The following is a 20896-nucleotide window of genomic DNA, read 5'->3' on the forward strand; positions in this document are numbered from 1 at the left end:
GGCTGGAGTGCAGTGGCCGGATCTCAGCTCACTGCAAGCTCCGCCTCACGGGTTTACGCCATTCTCCTGCCTCAGCCTCCCGAGTAGCTGGGACTACAGGCGCCCGCCACCTCGCCCAGCTAGTTTTTTGTATTTTTTAGTAGAGACGGGGTTTCACCGTGTTAGCCAGGATGGTCTCGATCTCCTGACCTCGTGATCCGCCCGTCTCGGCCTCCCAAAGTGCTGGGATTACAGGCTTGAGCCACCGCGCCCGGCCTAAGCTGTGTTTTTCAAAACAGAGGCATGAAAACAACATAATAAGGCCAACTATTTGGTGAAAGACAATCACCACACTAATTAAAAATGCAAGTCAATTTATTTATGTGCCATATAAGAAGACTCACACAGGTGAGCAGTATCACCAAATGATTCTCTGACAGGGACAATGTATGTGTTTTATGTGCTAAGAAGAGGTAGTTCACTGTGATTATGCCAGTTGATCATTGAATTTTGTACCTTGGGTAGTCAGAATGAATTTTAAGTTCCTACACAGTTGGTTAATGTAAACCCCATTGTTCATTGGTCAGGAAGGAGTCTTCATTTAAGTCAAGTGAGAGTCTATTTTAGTGGAGTCTGTCAATTCTTTTTTTTTTTTTTTTTTTTTTTGAGACAGAGTCTCGTTCTGTCACCCCAGCTGGAGTGCAGTGGTACAGTCTTGGCTCACTGCAACCTCCACTTCCTAGGTTCAAGTGATTCTTCTGCCTCAGCCTCCCTAGTAGCTGGGACTACAGGAGCGAGCCACCATGCCTGGCTAATTTTTGTATTTTTAGTAGAAACGGGGTTTCACCATGTTGGCCAGGCTGGGTCTCAAACTCCTGACCTCGTAATCCGCCCTCCTCGGCCTCCCAAGGTGCTGGGATTACAGGCCTGAGCCACCGCGCCCTGCCGAGTCTCTCAATTCTTAGTCACTTGTCAGCCTTACAGTTAAGTTTGCCATTTCCTAGACAAGTCTTCGGCAGGTAGAAAAGTTTTCTTATACAGTTCTTCTACCACTTTTCTCAACTCTGTCATAACATTTGTATTACTTAAAGGAAGCTTTCAAATTGTGAGTGCTAGTTCTATTTCATAAAAGTAAGAAGTGGGGATGGAGAGAGAGCAAATGCTTTGAGGCAGACACACAGGCGGCCCCCTCTGGACCCACTGCAGTTAGCTGGACATGTGCTGTACAGCTACTACTGATTTCCCAAATCTGTACATGATTGGACTGCACAGCCACAGCCACTACTGTCTATCATGTGAATTCACATTTGAATCCTTTAAAAAAAACCCTAGATTTTCTGATTCAATAAAAAATAAATAGTTATGATACTGTCTAAAAATGTATTCTATGTCTTGCAGACATAAAAGTATATACTTATAGCTTACAGACCTAACATTTTGGTATTCATGAATATAGGATATTAGAACTCAAGTAAGGCACACTTAGGGAGGGGCTAGTTAATACTCATATCATTTTTAAAGTTTGGGGAAAAGATCTTACTTATTTTGGACTTAGTATCAGTTAGGTCTTTTATAAAGTTCTTGATGAATTTTCTGTCTTTAGCAGGGTTTAAAGCACCCCTGCATGTAGTAGTCTCTCAAATGCATATTAAATTATGTATAAAATGTCTTAAACCCTCAAACAGTTTTTATAAATCACATCTGATGCTGTGAAAATGTTGTAATCTTTTTTTTTTTTTTTTTGATGAAGCACTAAAGTAGATGGAATTCTAAAGCCAATGAAAGCAAATATTCATTTAACAAGTATTTATTGCCTTTGAAGAGACAGCAAAAGAAGCAAAGGCGGAGGAAAGTAAAACCAAACTAAGCTCTTCTCTCTTGCAGCTGTTGTAATTAATAACACTGGGCTGCCTATCCAAGCAGGGGTTTCCTTTTATGGGGATTTAACCTGAAAGTGGTTTATTCTTGTTATCTAATCGTAGTTTCACTGTTTCGAACATGGTATGAAAGCTATTTTCTTAAGCTCTCTATTTTTTTCTTTTCCTCCTTGCCCATATCTCCCCTTTCCTCTCCATCTGGTGGAAGAACACTGATCTGGACAGCTGAGCTCTGGTCATTGTTATGTGCTTCTTTTTAGGCTCTGTGATTTTGGCCAAATCAGTAAACCGCAGTCCCTTCGTCTTTCCAATGGGGATAGTAATTCTTGCCCTGTAACGGTCAAATGCAGTAGGTATGATTGATTCTCATTCTCATTACTTGTAGTATTTATTTTCTAGAAGGTTATTAGGAACACTGAATTAGCAAATACTGAGCCATTTGTTCCTAGGGGATATTCAAGTTTAGGTTCTTGTGAGCCTCTAATCACAACATTTTTGTCAACAACTGATACATGACCTTGTTAAAAGTGTATTTCTGTTAAAAAAATAATTTATTTAATAGACAGGGTTAATTTTTTAACATTGAACTCAGAGACAAAAGCACTATAACTCATGCCTCAACAAAGCTTCTCTAATACAAGTGTTTTCTCTGTAGAGCACATCACACTTGTCTTGTGTGTAGGAGCACTAGACAGCACCCAGCACTATGCTGGAGACCATAAGTAAACAGTAAAATCACCAAGAAAAAGCACAAAAAGTGCAAAAAAAAAAAATGTGGCAGTTTTTGAAATGCAAAAAGTATGTGTGTTTACAGTATGAGAGCTGAAGGAAGAAAGCAGGATATCATCTTGTTCTGCCTCAGCTGGGAATTTGCATGTCAAGTGGCTCAAACTTTTTTGTTCTCCACACATGTCCATGAATGACCATGAAAACACCACAAGTATTGATTTTGGGGTTAAAAATAAATTTTAGCAATTAGGGAAATTCACAAATACAGAATCTGCAAATAACAAGAATCAACTGTATATGAATACGCCTTGTAAAAACTTTGAAAGCACAGTAGAAGCCTCAGGATAATGTGCAGAATAAAAACTATTTTTTATGATGTTTTTCTCAGATAAAATGACTTTGTACATAGTTAATATTATAAACTTCAAGTTAATAAAGTAATATATTATTTAAAGGTGATCATAAATTCTTAGTTCGGTAAAGCTACAAAGAAAACTACTGTTGCAAGATCTGTGACTCTCCAGCCCTCACATTGAATGCACAGTAGCAAGGAGTACCACTGTAATTCGATGCTTTGAATTTAGTGGTTAACATTGCTTTATGACCTCATTATTGGGGGAAAATATCATTCCCTGTGTATTACCAAAATATTATGTTTCCAAATATGTGATATTCATATGGAAACATTTTGATCTTAACAAGTGGTGTAAATGCTGTTCTTGGACTTTTGATACCATTTTATGCTGCAGAGCAAGTACAGATTGACATTTGCAAGCTGGTTTTGGTTAACTCCTTAATGTTGGAAATTGGAACTTTCCGATGTAATAACTTCTACAAAATACCATTGTGCATTATTAGTATGTTATACTGTTGACAGAAGAACAAATGGAAAACACACACATGCCTGTAGAAATATCCTTTTAGAATAAATGGAAATGACCTGGGTGGCCTAAAACCATAAAGTAGACCAGCCATATATGGAAGTTGAAATAAAATATTAGAGTTTAAAATATTAGTAAATTTAGATTATGATTATTTTTGTTGTTTGAAATAGCTGTATTTCTTTCTTCTTTCTTTTCTTTTTTTTTTTTTTTTTTTATTTGGAGATGGAGTTCGGCTCTTGTTGCCCAGGCTGGAGTGCGATGGCACGATCTTGGCTCACTGCAACCTCTGCCTACCTGGTTCAAGCGTTTCTCCTGCCCCAGACTCCCAACTAGCTGGGATCACAGGCACACACCACCACACCCGGCTAAGTTTTTGTATTTTTAGTAGAAACAGGGTTTCACCGTGTTAGCCAGGCTGGCCTCGAACTTTTGACCTCAGGTGATCTGCCTGCCTCTCAAAGTGCTGGGATTACAGGCATGAGCCACTGTGGCCGGCCGAAATAGCTGTATTTCTGTAGCTTAAAAAGCAGGCTGGTAATCAGATAATTTACTTGGGTATGTATCATTGCCAGTGTGGCCGTTTGGCAGCAGAGTCTCTCAGAAATTCCAATTAACCATGTAAATATATTTCATAGCATCACATCTCACTTTGTCAGAACCCCTGCTGTGTTTATATCATTAACATAAATGCAGGTGCAAATAGCATGTATGTACTATGATAGAAAGCAGTTGGAGACATTTCACTGTGGGACACAACACTTTCAGATTGTGTACATCTGTTCAAATAATGTACCCAGCCCCAGTGACATGAGCACAAGGATGGAAACATCTGCCCCTGAGACCATTTGCAATATGGCAGATGCTTGCATCTTTATTTATGCAGATGGTTAGTGTGGTGGGTCGAGCGGGGATAAAAGCAAAGTAGTTTGACCGGGGTATTTAGGATGTTATGCAGCCAAAAATAAAGGATAGGCATTTTCTGTTTTTAAAAATCCAATAGCAATAGGAATAGAAATTCATAAATGTAGTAATGCTTTTAATGGAGTAAACGTATTGTTCTTGTCTTTAAATTAATGGGCACCAAAATCCTAAAAACATTTATAGAATTCCAGCATCTAACTTGTATTAATAAGGAAGAGCAACTTGTGATTACTTTTGTTTGGATAAAATAATTTTAAATGACTTTGAATACTTTTTGTCTAAAAAAATCCTTCAGGCCGGGTGCACTGGTTCACGCCTGTAATCCCAGCACTTTGGGAGGCTGAGGCGGGCGGATCACATGAGGTCAGGAATTCAAAACCAGCCTAGCCAACATAGTGAAACCCCATCTCTACTAAAAATACAAAACATTAGCTGAGTGGGGTGGCAGGCACCTGTAATCCCAGCTATACGGGAGGCTGAGGCAGGAGAATTGCTTGAACCAGGGAGACGGAAGTTGCAGTGAGTTGAGATCATGGCGTTGTACTCCAGCCTGGGCAACAAAAGCAAAACTCCATCTCAAAAAAAAAAAAAAAAAGAAAATTCTTTAAAAACATTGCTCTGTTTTTTGAAAAGATTATATACTACCAAGAGTATCTTGTGATGATATTTCTTAAAATGGGGGGAAAAATATAAATGTCATTTGAATATAACTTGTCTGATATTCCATAAATATAAATTCAAGTAAGATAAGTTTCTGAAACATTATATAACATTTTTGTCAAGCATTTTATTTGGTTCATATTCTAACATTGACAGCTAGTGATATTTTAATTATAGTTAATATTTGTGTTAGGATGAATTACCTTTTAATACTTTATTATCAAAACTCTCTTCTATTGATCTGCCATGTTATATTCTCAAGGAAAGAAAGGTGAAGGAAATAAAACCTAACAACAAAAAGTAAAACATTTCTAGATTTGATTTTCTATTCTCATTCACACAAACCTACCCACTCACTCATACACACACACAATTATAGAATCTCAAAAGACATAGTAAGTTAGATTTCATCTAGTTCAGTTGCTTTCAAACTTTGTAGCTTCAGGACCTTTTACACTCTCAAAAATTATTGAGGACTGTAAAGAGCATTTGCTTGTATGAGTTGTATCTGTCAATATTTAGTGATCATAAAAAGAAAAATATATTTATGGATTTATTTTGAAATAACAATAAGCTCATTACATCTTAACAAAAATAACCTAGTTTAACGAAATTGACTATACTATAAAACTAATGACAAAAACCGCAATTACTTTTGCACCAACCTAAATATTTTTCCAAAGTAAAAAAATAATAATCATAATGAGAAGATTGGCATTGATTTATGTTTTCTGCAAATATCTTTAAATTCTGGCTTCATTAAAGATAGTTTGAGTCTCGTATCTAGTCCTGCATTCAGTCAGTTGTGATATTGTATATGTTGACATATTTTTTAAAAAGTCGACTTTCCAATAGTCAGAAAGGAAGGGGATATTTTGGTAGGCTTTTCAGATAATCATGGATATTTTTCTTTGATGCTACGCCAAAATTTGTCAGATGTAAACTTCTTTCAGTTTAGTTGTACTGTGAAATTTGAAACCCTGTCCGTGTACTTTTGTATTCTATTACATTTTGGGTCTCATACTTGAGTGATTCTTTTATTGATGCATGTGACATTAAACTGGTCATTTAGAAAACAGTAGTTCAGTGTGTTTTGCAAATCTCCCATATACTTCATTGTACAATATTTAAAAAATCATTCATTAACGTAAGCACCAGTTTTTTTTGTTGTTGTTTTTTGTTTGTTTTTTTGAGACAGAGTCTCGCTCTGTCGCCCAGGCTGGAGTACAGTGGCGCGATCGTGGCTCACTGCAAGCTCCACCTCCCGGGTTCATGCCATTCTCCTGCCTCAGCCTCCCGAGTAGCTGGGACTACAGGCGCCCGCCACCACTCCTGGCTAATTTTTTGTATTTTTAGTAGAGACAGGGTTTCACTGTGTTAGCCAGGATAGTCTCCATCTCCTGACCTCGTGATCTGCCCGCCTCAGCCTCCCATAGTGCTGGAATTACAGGAGTGAGCCACCGCGCCTGGCCCATAAGCACCAGATTTATCTGAAAAGTAACTACTGGGAAGCTTCAAGCTGCTGGTGGTGAATTCAGATTTTCCAGAATTCCAATTGCCACTTGAAAGAAAATGACTTTTATCATTGGCAACAAATACTGTTAGAAGTTATTTCTTGTAATGCCAGGCTCCATTCATTCACTTTTGAGAAAATGTCTGCCAGATACCCAAGTCTTAATATGTTCATTCAACATATTTCAACATACATCTGTCAGCCATTTTTTCAAGTAAAAATGGTATTCCATGAAAAAAGCCAGGTCAGCTTCAGGGCTGAATCGAGTGCTTGTCCTCAGGACAACAATCCTGTTTCCATATGAAGCAGACTTGTACTTTGACTGCAAATGATTTCATCACAGAATATTAAAAAGGCATGTACTCAAGGACCAAAATTTTATAAAACTAAAATTTTGTGCTGCTTTTTTGTTGTTCCACTGTGAGAGTGCCACAGTGAAGTATAGGACTGCTTGAACAGTTTGTGGGCACTACCTTACTTGGCTAAGTTGCTAGAGAAGTTTTATCCCACAGCACAACAAGTGCAAATGTCGACACAAGGCAAAGGCCATCTTGATATGAGTATGAAAAGAGTATTTGGGACCTTCCTTGAGGTTCTGCAAGCCGTACTTTGAGAAACACTAATCTAATCTAATCCTCTCTTGCTAAAGAGAGGAAACTATGGCCAGGAAGGCCGAAGGATTGTTGTCTTGCTCAAATTCATTCCAGCAGTATAATAAATAGAAACAACAAAGCCAGACGTCTACTCTCTATCATACATGTAATGCAGTTTGTCTTGTTTTCTCTGAGGCACCCCTCCCCCAGCCTCCCACAAAAAGAAAATTCCTCAGATCCAAATCATTACACCTCAGCACTGATGTATTATCAAGTTTACTAAAGGAGCAGGACTTGCCACATGAGAAATTTAGAAATTCTTTTAGCATTTTAGACTTTTCTTTCAGTCCTAATGTTCTTTAGTGTTGTTAGTTTTAGAAGAAGGTGGTGTAAGATTAAGAAGTATCTAAGAAATGTATATTATTTTTAAAATTATGAAAGACCTTAGTCATTTTTTTCTTCATTTTTACTCATCAAAAAATTACTTTGTCACTCCTTAAAAGTGTAATTAAATGTATTGTGTAATTGTTGCTTCAAAAAAGTCAGATTCTGGTGTAAGCCTGATTTGGTCACCAGAAGCTCTGTTAAAAGAAGGCCATAGATACAGTTCTATAGGGCATTGCGCATTGCTATGTGTGAGTTCATTTACTACCTCTCCAGTGACCATGCTGTAGATTTCTCTTAGAAGAAAGACCTGTCTCTCCCTCCTAACAGTTGCACTTTGATTGGAAAAAGGTTGTTCAAAAAGATCTTTCTTTTCTCAACATTGAGATGGATTATGTGGCACTCACTGGCCACTGGAAGAGACTGACATGTAAACAGATAAACTGCTAAACAACTTAGTTAAATTCAGTGTGTTGGAATTGAGGGAGAACAGCTTTGGTGCCAGACAGACCTGGGTGAAAATCCAACTCTCAATACCTGCTTTGTGATCTTGCAAGAAACGTTGTTTTCACGTCTATGGACTGGAGGTGTTAATACCAAGAATTGGTGGAGGACTTCAGATAGCAGATTAAGCATTCAGTCTGACTTCTGACTGAGGGGCATTTTAGTTCTTCAAAATAGAACTTCAGGATTCTAGAGGTTTGAGGGAAGAATAGAAATGGATGAGTAGAGGCAGTGTATATGTACATATCTACCATAGATTGTCTCAGGAAGAAAAGGAAGGAGATAGGGCCTAATGACTCTTTCTTGTTGCTGTTGTTTGTCTGTTTTTGTGTTCAGCAATAGCATAGCAGAAGGAAGGCATGTCAATATGGTTGAGAGTTAATAGTTTGCTCCTTCGGTAAAAAATATGTTGTACAACTGCCAGCTGCTGATCGGGAGACTGAGGCCCTGGCAGTAACAAAACAAGCCCCTGCTCTTTTGGAGCTGACATTTTAGGGAGGAGACAGATAATGTAATATCATCACGAAGGTAAGTACCACGAAGGACAGTGAAGCAGAAAAAGAAAACAGCAAGTGATCGCATGCGGCTGAGCAGCTCCTTTTAGATAGGATGGTCACAGGCCAGCCTCTCTGAGAGCTGGGGAGCTCACCAATGGTGCAGGATCCCCGAGGCACAAGGGGCCTGGAAGGAAGGGTAGCCTCCAGACTAGGGTTGGGAATACTCCATTTCCTTATTTTCAGATGCACCTTTTTGTACATTTTAATGTGTCAGGACTTGAGCATTGTATATTTAGAGTTATGGTACTTCTCCTCCTTTTTCCCCACCACAGAAAAGGTTTTTATAAACTCATTTGTGTGGCATAATCAAAGACAAAAAGGGAGTTTACATATAAAAGGGATAATGAATGAGTTCCCACATAATAGCCTCTCTTTTTTCCATGAAGTCAGTGTCAAAAATCATTGGCAAGAGAGAGATGGCCCTGGGGATAGGGCAGGGGTGGGGCAGAGGGAGAGTGCCTCAGAAGAGCAGGGGAAGGAACCTGGGCCACCAAGAGTCTCTTAGGGACAAGTAAATAGACTGTGGAAACGATTTTGAACTAGAAACTTTGAACTTAGAACATTGTCCAGCGTTCACAATGGTTGGATTTCTCCAGCACCAAATTAGAGGAGGTGGAAGTAGAGAGCACAAGGTGGGGCCAGCTGGGCAAGGTTCTGTAGGAAGACAGCAAGTGGGTGAACCTACAATCTGAGGTGAGTGTGTGTGGATGGTCAGCCAGGAGGCCGGCTCTGGAATGGGAGGATCTGCCTAAGGAGACCACTCACAGGCACACATAGCCTCGAGGCAAGGAGAAGCAGTGGGCCGTGTCATCACTCCATCTCCAGGGAGATGGGAAATATAACTCTGACATACTCTTCATCTGTGGATGAGAGTAGACATTCCCTTCAACCCAGGTTTCGTAGTCATCACTAAAAGACAATAAACATATTGGTGGAGAAGAAGGATGGCAGAATTCAAAGGCAAAGGAATCCAAAGTAGTCACCACAGCTTTCAAACTCCACTGCCTTCACTCTTGGTACTGGCTCAGGTCAGAATCTGATGGCATCAGTCACACGACAGGATCTGTAGATGCCAGCTAACTCACAGACAGCTAATCTGGTCAGCTCCTCAAAGGTGAACAGCACAAACCAGTCACCTCAGTACCCGCCAGTACCTGGGACTTCATGTTCTTTTTATTATTTTCTTCAAAGTGTCAGTATTGTAGATGGTCCCTCTATGTTCAGGAAAGGTGTGTCTTCATTAAAGAAATAAGGAACAGTCAAGACTTACCAGCAGAAATGTTAGGGAATAATTATCTGCATAACAAGGGAATACTTCTTAAAGACCCGTGGCTGTCCAACCTTGTGCATTTGTACCTACAAATCATGAACTATTTGACATAAAAGCTGAGGTATAGAAAAACGTGCAGCAAAAAAATGTTATAAATCACTGTGAGTTAAAGATAAATCAGCAGTGAAGATAAAGCATCTGTAAAACTCTACTATAAAGCAGTGAAACAATTCCTTTTTTAAAATGTAGTTTGCACATTCCTCAGAAATACCTCTTTTAGATAAAGTGAACTTACTTTTGAAATTACAGTATAAAAATGATACCTTTGTAATTTTGGTTCCCTGCTTTTTGAAACATTGTGATCTTTACCACTTTAGTTTCATAATCATAGTGTTTTGACCAAAGGCAAGAAACTTCCATCCTTTTGCATGTGTCCTGGTTTAATTGTTCCCAACTGACTTTACATTCTGATGTTGAAACCCTATCTTTCTGTTTATCCCACTGAGGAAAAGGTTTTCTTCACCAACTGTCATCTTGTTAGTCATCCCAGATACTTAACTGTTCGAACTGCTATTGAAAAATAAAAGTAGGCTGGGTGCCGTTTATGGTTCATGCTTGTAATTCCAACACTTAGGGAACTGAGGTAGGAGGACTTCTTGAGCCCAGGAGTTTGAGACCAACCTGGGCAACATAGTGAGACTTCAACTCTACAAAAAAATGTTTGAAAACTAGCCACGCAGGGTGGTGTGCCTGTGTCGTCCCAGCTACTTGGGAGGCTGAGGCAGGAGGATCACTTGAACCCAGGAGTTTGAGGCTGCAGGGTGAGCTATGATCATACCATTGCCCTCCAGTCTGGGTGGCAGAGCGAGTCCCTGTCTCAAAAGAAAAAGAAAATTTATAAAGAAGAAGGGCCCATTTTTAATTTGTTGTGGAAGATTTCTTGCCATGCCGTATCTGTGCAGCCCACTAAACCTCTTTTGCGGGATGTTTCCCTGTTCACCAGCTCTATTGAGTAACAGCTGACTCGGCAAATGTCAGAATGTTGTGGAAAGAGAGTGTGCACAAGTATTTGTATGGTGATAGAAGGTTAAATGAAACAACCTGCTGCTTTTCACCTTGTTGGAGTTCAGTTATCAAGGTCCAAATTTCAACTGTGTGACTCAACTGAGTATTAACAGTTTTAGTGATAATAACAACAAAAAGAATATTGAGAGAATGGCGTTAACAAAGCATTTCAGAAGTTTCCATTTGTCTGGCTTAGTGTCCTTGGAAGGTCATTAGCTCTTAGTTAACTTCTTATGCTCCTCAGTCATTCTTAGATTTGAGTAAAGATCTGGCTTGAATGTTTTGTAATAATGAATAAAATCTTATATGTGCTACAAAATTATTTTGCCAAAAAATAAACAACTTTATCTTTCTAAGTGTATTAAAAGCAAACATATTTCATATAGCTTTCAGTCATGTTTTATCAGAATCATTCCAAATAAAAAACAATTCCTTCCAGAAATAAGAACCAATAAAAGCTTCATAATTAGAATGGAGAAGAAATTAATTGAAATTGAGAATCATTAAAATATATTTTAAATGGTAAAGCTTTTTAAATGTACTTTTCACTTGGGACATTAATTACATGGCCCTGAAAGTATAATTAGTTACTTCAGTTTATCAACCACATTGTGTTATTTTTTTTTTAATTGCCACTAATATTCTAGGTAATTGGCTTTTAAATTCTTTCATAAAGAATGCTTGCTTCCTCTTGCAGCATGATATAGTCAGCCCTCCACATCCTGGGTTCTGCATCTGTGGGTTCTGCATCCATGGTTCAACTAAGCACAGATTGAAAAAAATTTTTTTATTTGCATCTGTATTGGACATGTATAGACTTTTTTTCCTTGTCATCATTCCCTAAACAATACGGTAAAACAACTATTTACATAGTATTTACATTGCAGTAGATATTAAAAGCAGTCTAGAGATGATTTGGGGTATACAAGAGGAGATATGCATAGGTTATATGCAAACACTGTACCATTTTACATCAGGGATTTGAGAATCTGTGGATTTGAGTGTCCAAAGGTGGTCACTGCCCCTTGGAGGAACCAGTTCCCCACAGATGGTAAGGGACAACTGTGTTTATATATATATCATTTAGTCTATTTTAGGTGCTATAGTTCCTCTTTCGGTGCCTAACTTTTCTTTCTGTACCCAGGCTGTCTTAAAACTTATAATGATTTATTTGGCAAAATACTAAAGTCTACAAGGCAAGTGTCCCTAACCCCACTCTGGGCCCCATCCCCCATCACAGGGCCACTGAGACCTGTACTTACCCCCACTTTCTGAACAACTACTAGGGTAGTTGCTTTGTTCCCTGCTAGGTTTAAGAGCAACAATTGGCCTCACTACTTACTAGGTATAAACTAAAGTGGAAAGGAGAGTCTCCATGAAGTAGTTCTTTAAAATGCATGTATGTTAACCCTATTCACATCAAATTGTTAATCCAATTAGCGCTTTACCAATTGGGATACAAAAATTTACAGAAGGGCAAGTGGGAATGGGGTGTGGACAGGGAATCAGAGCCTGGCAAGACAGATTGGATCAGATGTTAGGAAAGATTGAGCTACCAGCATGAGGGTCAGGAGAGAGGCACAAGATTTAAAATACAGTTTCATTATTTACAAGCATAGAGGCAAAGGAAAACTTCCTCTTCACCCCTCTGAAGGTTCACTGATCATGAGCTGACAGATCAGCAGATTAACTGGAGAAAAGGCATATACATTGAATCAGTTGTGTTACATGACAAGAGAACCTTCAGATTGCGGACCCAAAGATGGGAAACTGTCCATTTTCATGCTGAGGTTCAACAAAATATGGACAGCTGTGGAGAAATATAACTGAACAAAAGGGGTGTGATCTAATGCTGGTGGAGTGAGTGAGGAAACCCAACCACGCTTGTCTGTTTTGGATTGCTGTTGATCTCTCTGCACAGCATCCCTTCCTTCTGGGTATGAGGTAGGACCCTTTCTGGAATGGGGGTTCGATGACCTACAATCAAACAAGTAAGTCAGATCATTGCTTTATGGCCAGGGTTAGAGTAGTAATTTTAGGTTTTATGGCTGGCTTTGGGGAAAAGTGGTTCTGGTTTCTATGACTCACCTTGGGGAAGAGGGATTCTGGATTCTATGCCTAGTCTCAGGGGACAATGAAGGGCCAGAGACCGTAGGGCAGAGAGAGATTTTTGCTTCTGAGGCCTGCATTTTGGGGAATTACCTTTTGAGGCCAGCACAAGTAATACCATTTCTTTTCTCCTTCCTTCATTTACCTTTCAAAATAGAAACAGTACTTTAAGAATTCAGAACTACTTCCATGTGCTGAGCATTCAAAATTTGTGCCCTTTTTTCCCCACCAAAAATAAATGTCAACAATCTGATACTCTCTAGCAAGAGAAAGTGGAAAACTAGTATATCAGCTGAGCATCTAACATGTATCTGGAACTACCTGCACCATCGTGGGTATTTTTCTCATTTAATCCTGACGGGGACCTTTGTAGGCAGATTATTACTATGCCCATTTCATAGATCCTAACATTTAGGCACAGAGAGTGAAGTGCCAAAGCCGCAGGTACATGACAGAGCCAGGAGCTGACACCAAATCTGTCTAAACCCCAAAACACACAGTCTTTCTACTGAAGATCAGATGCTGGCCGTAACCACACGTAGTAGCTTATAGTCAGCATGCAGAGGTGGAAAGAGCCCTTGGAATAAAATGAGCTAGGATTTGAGTTCCAGCACTGTTACTTACCAGCTTAGAAATCCTTGTAAAACAGACTTGGCCAGGCACGGTGGCTCACGCCTGTAATCACAGCACTTTGGGAGGCTGAGGTAGGTGGATTGCTTAAGCACAGGAGTTCGAGACCAGCCTGGATAACCTGGCAAAACAATACATAAAAAATACAAAAATTAGCCCAGCATGTTGGTGTGCACCTGTAGTCCCAGCTACTTGGGAGGCTGATGTAGGAGGATCACCCGAGGTTGGGGAGTTCGAGGCTACAGTGAGCCGTGATTGCACCACTGCACTCCAGCCTGAGTGACAGAGTGAGACCCTGTCTCAAAAACAAACAGATACAAAAGTGGTTCCTAATTCAGGGTTTTTGGGTATTAAGTGAGATAATGCATGTTATATATTTTGCACAGTACCTAACCCATAAAATGTACTTATTGTTGGGATAATATTAAAGAAACAGTATTGATAAGGAAGCTCAGCTCCTCAGAAAATGAGAATTTCTTCCCTGCTAAGTGAGGTGATGGATGAACTGTTTGACAAGACAAATCTCAAAGGCCTGTGCTGAGTGGAAGTTGCCTGCATGTCACTGGTGGTGTTAAGGAGGGAGAGGGGAGTTAGCTAAGAGCAATAATTGAGCAGAACACTACAAGTCTTGTCAAGGAGAATGGACTAAACTAGACTCAGGATACAACATCTCCAGTTAGGAATGTGCTTGTTTCCTTTGCATTGTCTCAGATTTCCTGAAATTTAGGTCTGAGACATGATGACTCTAGGAGGTCTCCGTGCTGCATATATGTGGACTAGAAATTCATTTGGCATCCTGAGTCCTTAGAAACAAAAGAACACTTGTGCCTATTGCCAGGACATTTTACAGCGCACACTCTGTAGTCAGTGCTCAATAAATTCTTGTTGACTCGCAGACCCTGGACAGTGGCTTGGGGAGAGGTTAGGTAATGGCTAAGGGTGTTTATAGGCTTTTCAACAAAATTAAGTTGCACTCCCTTGTGTTATGAGACATTGCTTTTATCCCAGACCTCTCCAGGGTTTTACCATGTTTATTTTAACTAGAGACCATCTTGGGAAACAGTTTGAACCCCAACTGGAATTTATTATTTGAAAGCCAAGTGGCAGAGAAAACAGGGATAACAACGAATAAAACTGAAAATAGAGTATTTCAGTTTAATAAAATTAAAACCAAAACAACACCTAAAATTTTTGGCTCTTTAGTGACCAAGACTTGGCAGAACTTCCCTCGTGAGCCTCTGGATCCAGGGGCCTGTTTCAAGAGCAGGGACACGCCTCTCTTTCTCTGCCTGCTCCCTTCTGCACTCTTAGCAGTAGGCCTGTGGGTCCCCTCAGATGGAATAATGGAACTTTGCCCAAACCAGCAACCAGATGAGGTTGAACAACTTTATTCAGAAGCAACAAAGCAGGCCTTGGTTCTGCCAGTGGGAATCAGGAAGTGAGCTGTTTGTGGCTATCTAGAGAATTGCCTCATGTGCTTGTCTCTTAATACTATTTGTGGTAGCTGCATTGTGAAACAGTTTAATAAAGCTGGGTAAGACATTGGCACCTAGTGCTATTGAGCCCTCATTCTTTCCTCCACTGCCTTTAACATGTAAATGATGTCCATCAGATCTAATCCTTTGATGGCAATGGAGGAGGAGGAGGAGGATACACGTTACACATTCTCCAAATATCCAGCAGCCTTTCTGGATTTCTCAGAGTCCTATGGATAGTAAGTGGCAAATTCAAATATAATGTGCTTTTGCTTTCAAATGACTATTAATTTTCTGTGAGTTATCTCTAATAAGTGGGCTTTCAGAAAATTAGTATAATTTAATGGTAATAGAAATTTTAGGCCAGGCACGGTGGCTCACTCCTATATCCCAACACTTTGGGAGGCCAAGGTGGGTGAATCACTTTAGGTCAGGAGTTCGAAACCAGCCTGGCCAACATGGTGAAACCTGTCTCTACTAAAAATAGAAAAATTAGCCGGGCATGGTGGCGCATGCCTGTAATCCCAGCTACTCGGGAGGCTAAGGCGAGAGAATCACTTGAACCTGGGAGGTAGAAGTGGCAGTGAGCCAAGATTGTACCACTGCACTCCAGCCTGGGTGACAGCAAGACTCCATCTCAAAAAAAAAAAAAAAAAAAAAAAGTTTAGAATATGACAAGCCATTTCTATTTCAAAATTTCTTTTTTTTCTATTTAAAATTTAAATATGGTATTATATTTCGTGATAAATTTGGACAACTTTACATATAATCTCCCCACCCCTTTGAAGGAAAATGAAGAAAAAGGTCATTGCTTCGAATTGGAATGGGACAGCTCTGGGTTGTGTGGACTTTGGCAGATTATTTAACTTCCTCAAACTTCATTTTGCTTAATCTGTATAAGGGAAACAGTAATACCTATTTGCAGAGTTTGGATGAAGATTTAATTAAAAGACCTAGCACCAATTCTAGACCATAATAAGGACTCAACACTTCCTAGTTTCCCTTTAATCCCAGTTAGATCAATTTCTCACCAACTGTAAATGTCACTTTTCAAAATCATTATTTTAGTATGCTTAACATACTAAAAACAGCCCATATTTAAGATCCTAATATTAAGTGTTCCTGTTGAATAATTGTACCAAATTAATTTTACTGAGCGACCCTTTTATGTCTTCAGTTAATAAAAGTCCATGTTTAGTACCCGAGAGTCCTGTGAGTCTCTTTAACTGTGTTACGGGTAGTTTTGCAGGATTTCCAGAAATTATGAATGTCAGTGGAAATTTGTACTTCTCATTAATTAGTGCACAGTTCTGTAAGATCTGTAATATAGTGGGTGCAGGTGAGAGTTTTTAGATCACACCATCTGTGAAAGGCCTTGTAAATGTGTAGTGGAATAAACCACTGTTGTATAACTATATTGCCAAGAAAGACTTTCTGCAGTCATACTATCTTAGTATGTTAGAGTTTTTAAAAACTTAGTGGCATTTTCAGCTTCTCTAAGGACTCCTGTTGTTCAGACTACTCAAGAAAAAAAAAAAGTGTTATTCTAGCATCACTGACCTTTATTGCAAATTGCCTTATTTTATCTTAAAAAGCAAATGTTCGGAGGAACAATTCGTACAACTCCACTTGTCCTTGGGAGGTAATGAGCTCTAATACTTCTCAGTGCTTAACTTTTTTGGGTTGTTATGCACTGCCTGTCGGATTACTTACTAGATTACTTCCCTGATCGTTAGCAATTCTTGTCATTAAGTAGTCAAGGAAAATAAAAGACATGAGCCATTCTCTGTGTGTACATCTAGACAGTCATTTATGCATAGATACACACTCATCACAAATATCCCAAAAGATACTGCTTTTTAAAACTGATTCAACTAGGGAAACGTTCGTTTTCCTTTCATTCATTAAACAAATACGTCTAAGGACCTCCTGTGTGCCAGGCACAGAGGGTATTCAGTGGGAAATTAGCACTTATCCCATTCCTGATTTCTTAGTTCCCCCGGGTCCCTCCACCCAGCAAAGGCCACCATAATCCTGATTTCTTTTGTTTCATTTCAGAGATATTCTGCACATATACAGGATATATTTGTGTGTGTATCTTCTCATTTTTGTTAAGACAAGTGATAGCATACTGTACATCTCCCATCTTGGAGAGTATTCCAGATCACCCTGATTCTTTCTTTGTTTTTATTACGGCATGGTATTACATTGTGTGGTTGGATGGTTATCTTATTAGCACCCTGTTGGTGGACACTTAAGTAATTACCAGGGTTTTTTCTCTTCTGTTTCTGTGGCCTTGCTGTCTTTCTCCTGCCTTGCATTTCTATTAACACATTGGTTTCGTTTCCTGTCCTTAATGATTCTGAGAAACTGGATTCAACGCCACTTTCATGGAGACCCTCACCCTTGTGTGTACTTCCTGATAGATCCAGACAAGCATAGTATGTTAAATGTACTCAACAAGACCTTATCTTTTCACCCCACAAACTCTTTGTGATTAGCTTGTGATATTGATCATGAACCACCTGATAAGCCTTTCAACCCCAGCATCCACTTCTTTAAGTTGCAGGGACCTTGAGGAGCACGGACTAAGTTTGGCAGACTTCATATTGGTCATGTGGGCCTCTGTCACTTCAGGTTGCCCACACTGCTGACACTGACTGGTGCTCTCGCAGCCGGGACAGAGCTCAGGAGTGTCCTTTTGTTTTCAGACCACAGTGGCCTCCTTTTCCTTTGAATGCCCTTGCACTTCCTATGTGATTTTATTCCCACTATAATGTAGAGACATTTGAAGATCAGTTGAAGCACATTAACTTCAAATATATCATAATTAGCTCACTCCCTTTTGGTGTGGCTGTATGAAGTATATCTGGTTTCATTTCTGGAAACCTTAACTGTCAGAAGGTTGCTTTCTCACACTTGGTCATAAAAAATAGGAAGCTCCTTCCCAACTTAAGTCTTTAGAGACTTCGAGGTGACCTTGACCACTGTTGTTGCTTCAGCTGCATCTTCTGCTGTCTGTTATTTCTGCCTTTCTTCATGTTGACATTACCATGCTCTGCCTCTGAGGTTTGGTTTCCCTTTCTGTTGTTCCTCTGTCTTCGCTCTAATCCCCCCACTCTTCCTCTCTGTGTGTCTGTTTTCTGTAGAGCTTACTTGTTTCTTTGACTATTTCAGTGTATGCCCCAGCAGCATAATTTACCATTCTCTTTTGTTATTTCCTCAGGTGGTTAGTTGATTATTCGCTCCTTATTCTGGCAATAAATAAAATTACATTTAAAAATGTTTCCGAGAAATATCCTCTGTTTCCTTTTAAATTTTCAAAATATTGAAATATTAATGGTCATTTTTAAATTGTGTTTTTTTCCCACTGTTTACAAAATTTCCAAGGCTCAACCTCTAAATTATTTTTCTCTTTGATCACTTTATTACCGCTTTAAAAATTCAACAAATATTTAGTATATCTCTGTCATGTACTGGATACTGTAGGCCCTGAAGACACAGACCAACTCCCTGTCCTCTAGGAATTCTAGGGAAAGCAGGCAATATATGTGATACTTTATTTATTTATTTATTTATTTATTTATTTATTCATTCATTCATTGGAGATGTAGTCTCACTGTGTTGCCCAGGCTGGAGTACAGTGGCATGATCTCAGTTCACTGCAACCTCCACTTCCCAGGTTCAAGCAATTCTCCTGCCTCAACCTCCCAAGTAGCTGGGATTACAGGTGCCTGCCACCACACCCAGCTAATTTTTGTATTTTTAGTAGAAACAGGGTTTCATCATGTTGCCCAGGCTGATCTCAAACTCCTGACCTCAAGTGATCTGCCTGCCTCAGCCTCCCAAACTGCTGGGATTACAGGCATGAGCCACCGCGTCTGGCCATAGATGGAACATATGTTCTAGAGAAAATGAAACAGGAAGAGGGAGCAGGGAGTTCACAATGGGATATAGTTTTAAATAAGGTCGTCAGAGAAGATGCTCGTTGAGAAGAAGCCATTTGTACAAAACCTTGAAGGAAATGATGCAGCAAGTACTGGGGATTTATTGAGGGAAGAGTGTCTTGGGCGGGTGGGAGTAGCCAGTGCTCCTCCCAGCCAGGAGCCACCTCTCAGGAGGTGCATGCCCAGAACAGCAAAGAGGCCACCATGGCTGGAGTGGAGCAAGTGGAGGAAATAGGTCAGAGAGACTGCCAGGGACCTTTTAAAGCATGAGGCCTTTTAAGCCATTGCAGGGATTTTGGCTTTACTCTGAGATGAAGAGCCATTGGACAGATTTGAGATGAGGGAGTCACAGATCTTGTGCTATGATGTATTATTGTCACATATTCTTTAAAGAGGGCGTATTACTAAGCCTTTGTTCTAGCCCTTCTTGCAGTAAATATTTTCTGCCCAATTAGGAGGAAGAACTAGTGATAAATGACCCAATATTTTCTCTTCTCTCCCTTCCATACCCCAGATCTGTTGTGTAAATGCAAAGAACATTATTACCGTTAATGTAATTATGTATGAAGCCACATCTCTAAGTAACCAAAAGCCATCAGTAATTCCAGGCTTTCCGCAAAGTCTCTCGATCCTGAGTTAAAGTATTTATTTACAACTTATTTTGGTACTTCTTCCAAAAAAAAAAAGATGAGAAGGTGAGGTTTAAAATGAAAAACATTTAAAGGCTATGAAAATAAAACTTAAAAAATTAAAATTGTGTAGGAAGAAGTAGCAATCCATATAGATGACTATTGTGAAGTGATTTACCACTCAATTTACCCATAAGTGGAATTCATGGTAATCAAATTCAGAAGGAAAACAACAAATAATTATCTTTGTCTGATTTTTCCAGACCATAGCACTAGTCCTTACACTTCTTACTCTAGTGCAGGCTATTCTGTGAACTATGTTTCATAACATCCTTTTTCTTCACAAAACAATTACTTTCTAAAAATAAAGTGGTCAATGTAAATTTCAACTTATTTCTACTAGGTTGCTTGTTTATTTAGGGGGTGTCATTTCTGCTAAAAGAAGCACCTTCCTGCTAAAATTGTTAATTCACTCACTGTAGGCATTAAAATCAAGGTTGATGGGCCAGGCGCGGTGGCTCATGCCTGTAATCCCAGCACTTTGGGATGCCAAGGTGGGCAGATCACCTGAGGTCGGGAGTTCAAGACAAGCCTGACCAACATGGCGAAACCCCGTCTCTACTAAAAATACAAAATTAGCCAGGTGTGGTGGTGCATGCCTGTACTCCCAGTTACTTGGGAGGTTGAGGCAGGAGAATCACTTGAACCCAGGAGGCAGAGGTTGCAGTGAGCCGAGATCATACCATTGCACTCGCCTGAGCAACAAGAGCAAAACTCCATCTCAAAAAAACAAAAAAAAGAAAAAAGAAAATCAAGGTTGGTGTTACATTTTCTTTTTTTTTTTTTTTTTTTTTTAGACGGAGTCTCGCTCAGACTGTTGCCCAGGCTGGAGTATAGTGGCGTGATCTTGGCTCACTATAACCCCTGCCTCCAGGGTTCAAGTGATTCTCCTGCCTCAGCCTCCCCAGTAGCTGGGATTACAGGCATCCGCCACCATACCTGGCTAATTTTTTTTGCATTTTTAGTAGAGACGGAGTTTCATCACGTGGCCAGGTTGGTTTCGAGCTCCTGACCTCAAGTAATCCGCCTGTCTCAGCCTCCCAAAGTGCTAGAATTATAAGCGTGAGCCCCCGCGCCCAGCTGATTTTACATTTTTGATTGTCTGTTTCA

General features: G+C 39.6%; 1 protein-coding gene across 4 annotated transcripts in view; it reads left to right on the top strand.

Moving 5' to 3' along the window:
• The window catches only part of ZNF438 (zinc finger protein 438), a 75483-nt gene that overhangs the window by 41421 nt on the left and 13166 nt on the right, over nucleotides 1-20896 (top strand). Inside the window, exon 3 of one of the 4 annotated variants that reach the window (XM_026446843.1) lies at nucleotides 2117-2209. The exons of 2 other annotated variants lie outside the window; for them this stretch is intronic. Coding sequence is in view for 1 of the 2 variants with exons in the window: in XM_023218115.3 (XP_023073883.1) it covers nucleotides 15383-15389 (7 nt within the window). In the remaining variant the exon portion in view is untranslated. Of the gene's footprint in view, nucleotides 1-2116; nucleotides 2210-14538; nucleotides 15390-20896 lie in introns of those variants that run through there. One more of the 4 variants, XM_023218115.3, reaches the window with a different exon arrangement.

This window comes from Piliocolobus tephrosceles, chromosome 9, assembly GCF_002776525.5.
Source record: "Piliocolobus tephrosceles isolate RC106 chromosome 9, ASM277652v3, whole genome shotgun sequence".
NCBI classification, from domain to species: Eukaryota; Metazoa; Chordata; class Mammalia; order Primates; family Cercopithecidae; genus Piliocolobus; species Piliocolobus tephrosceles.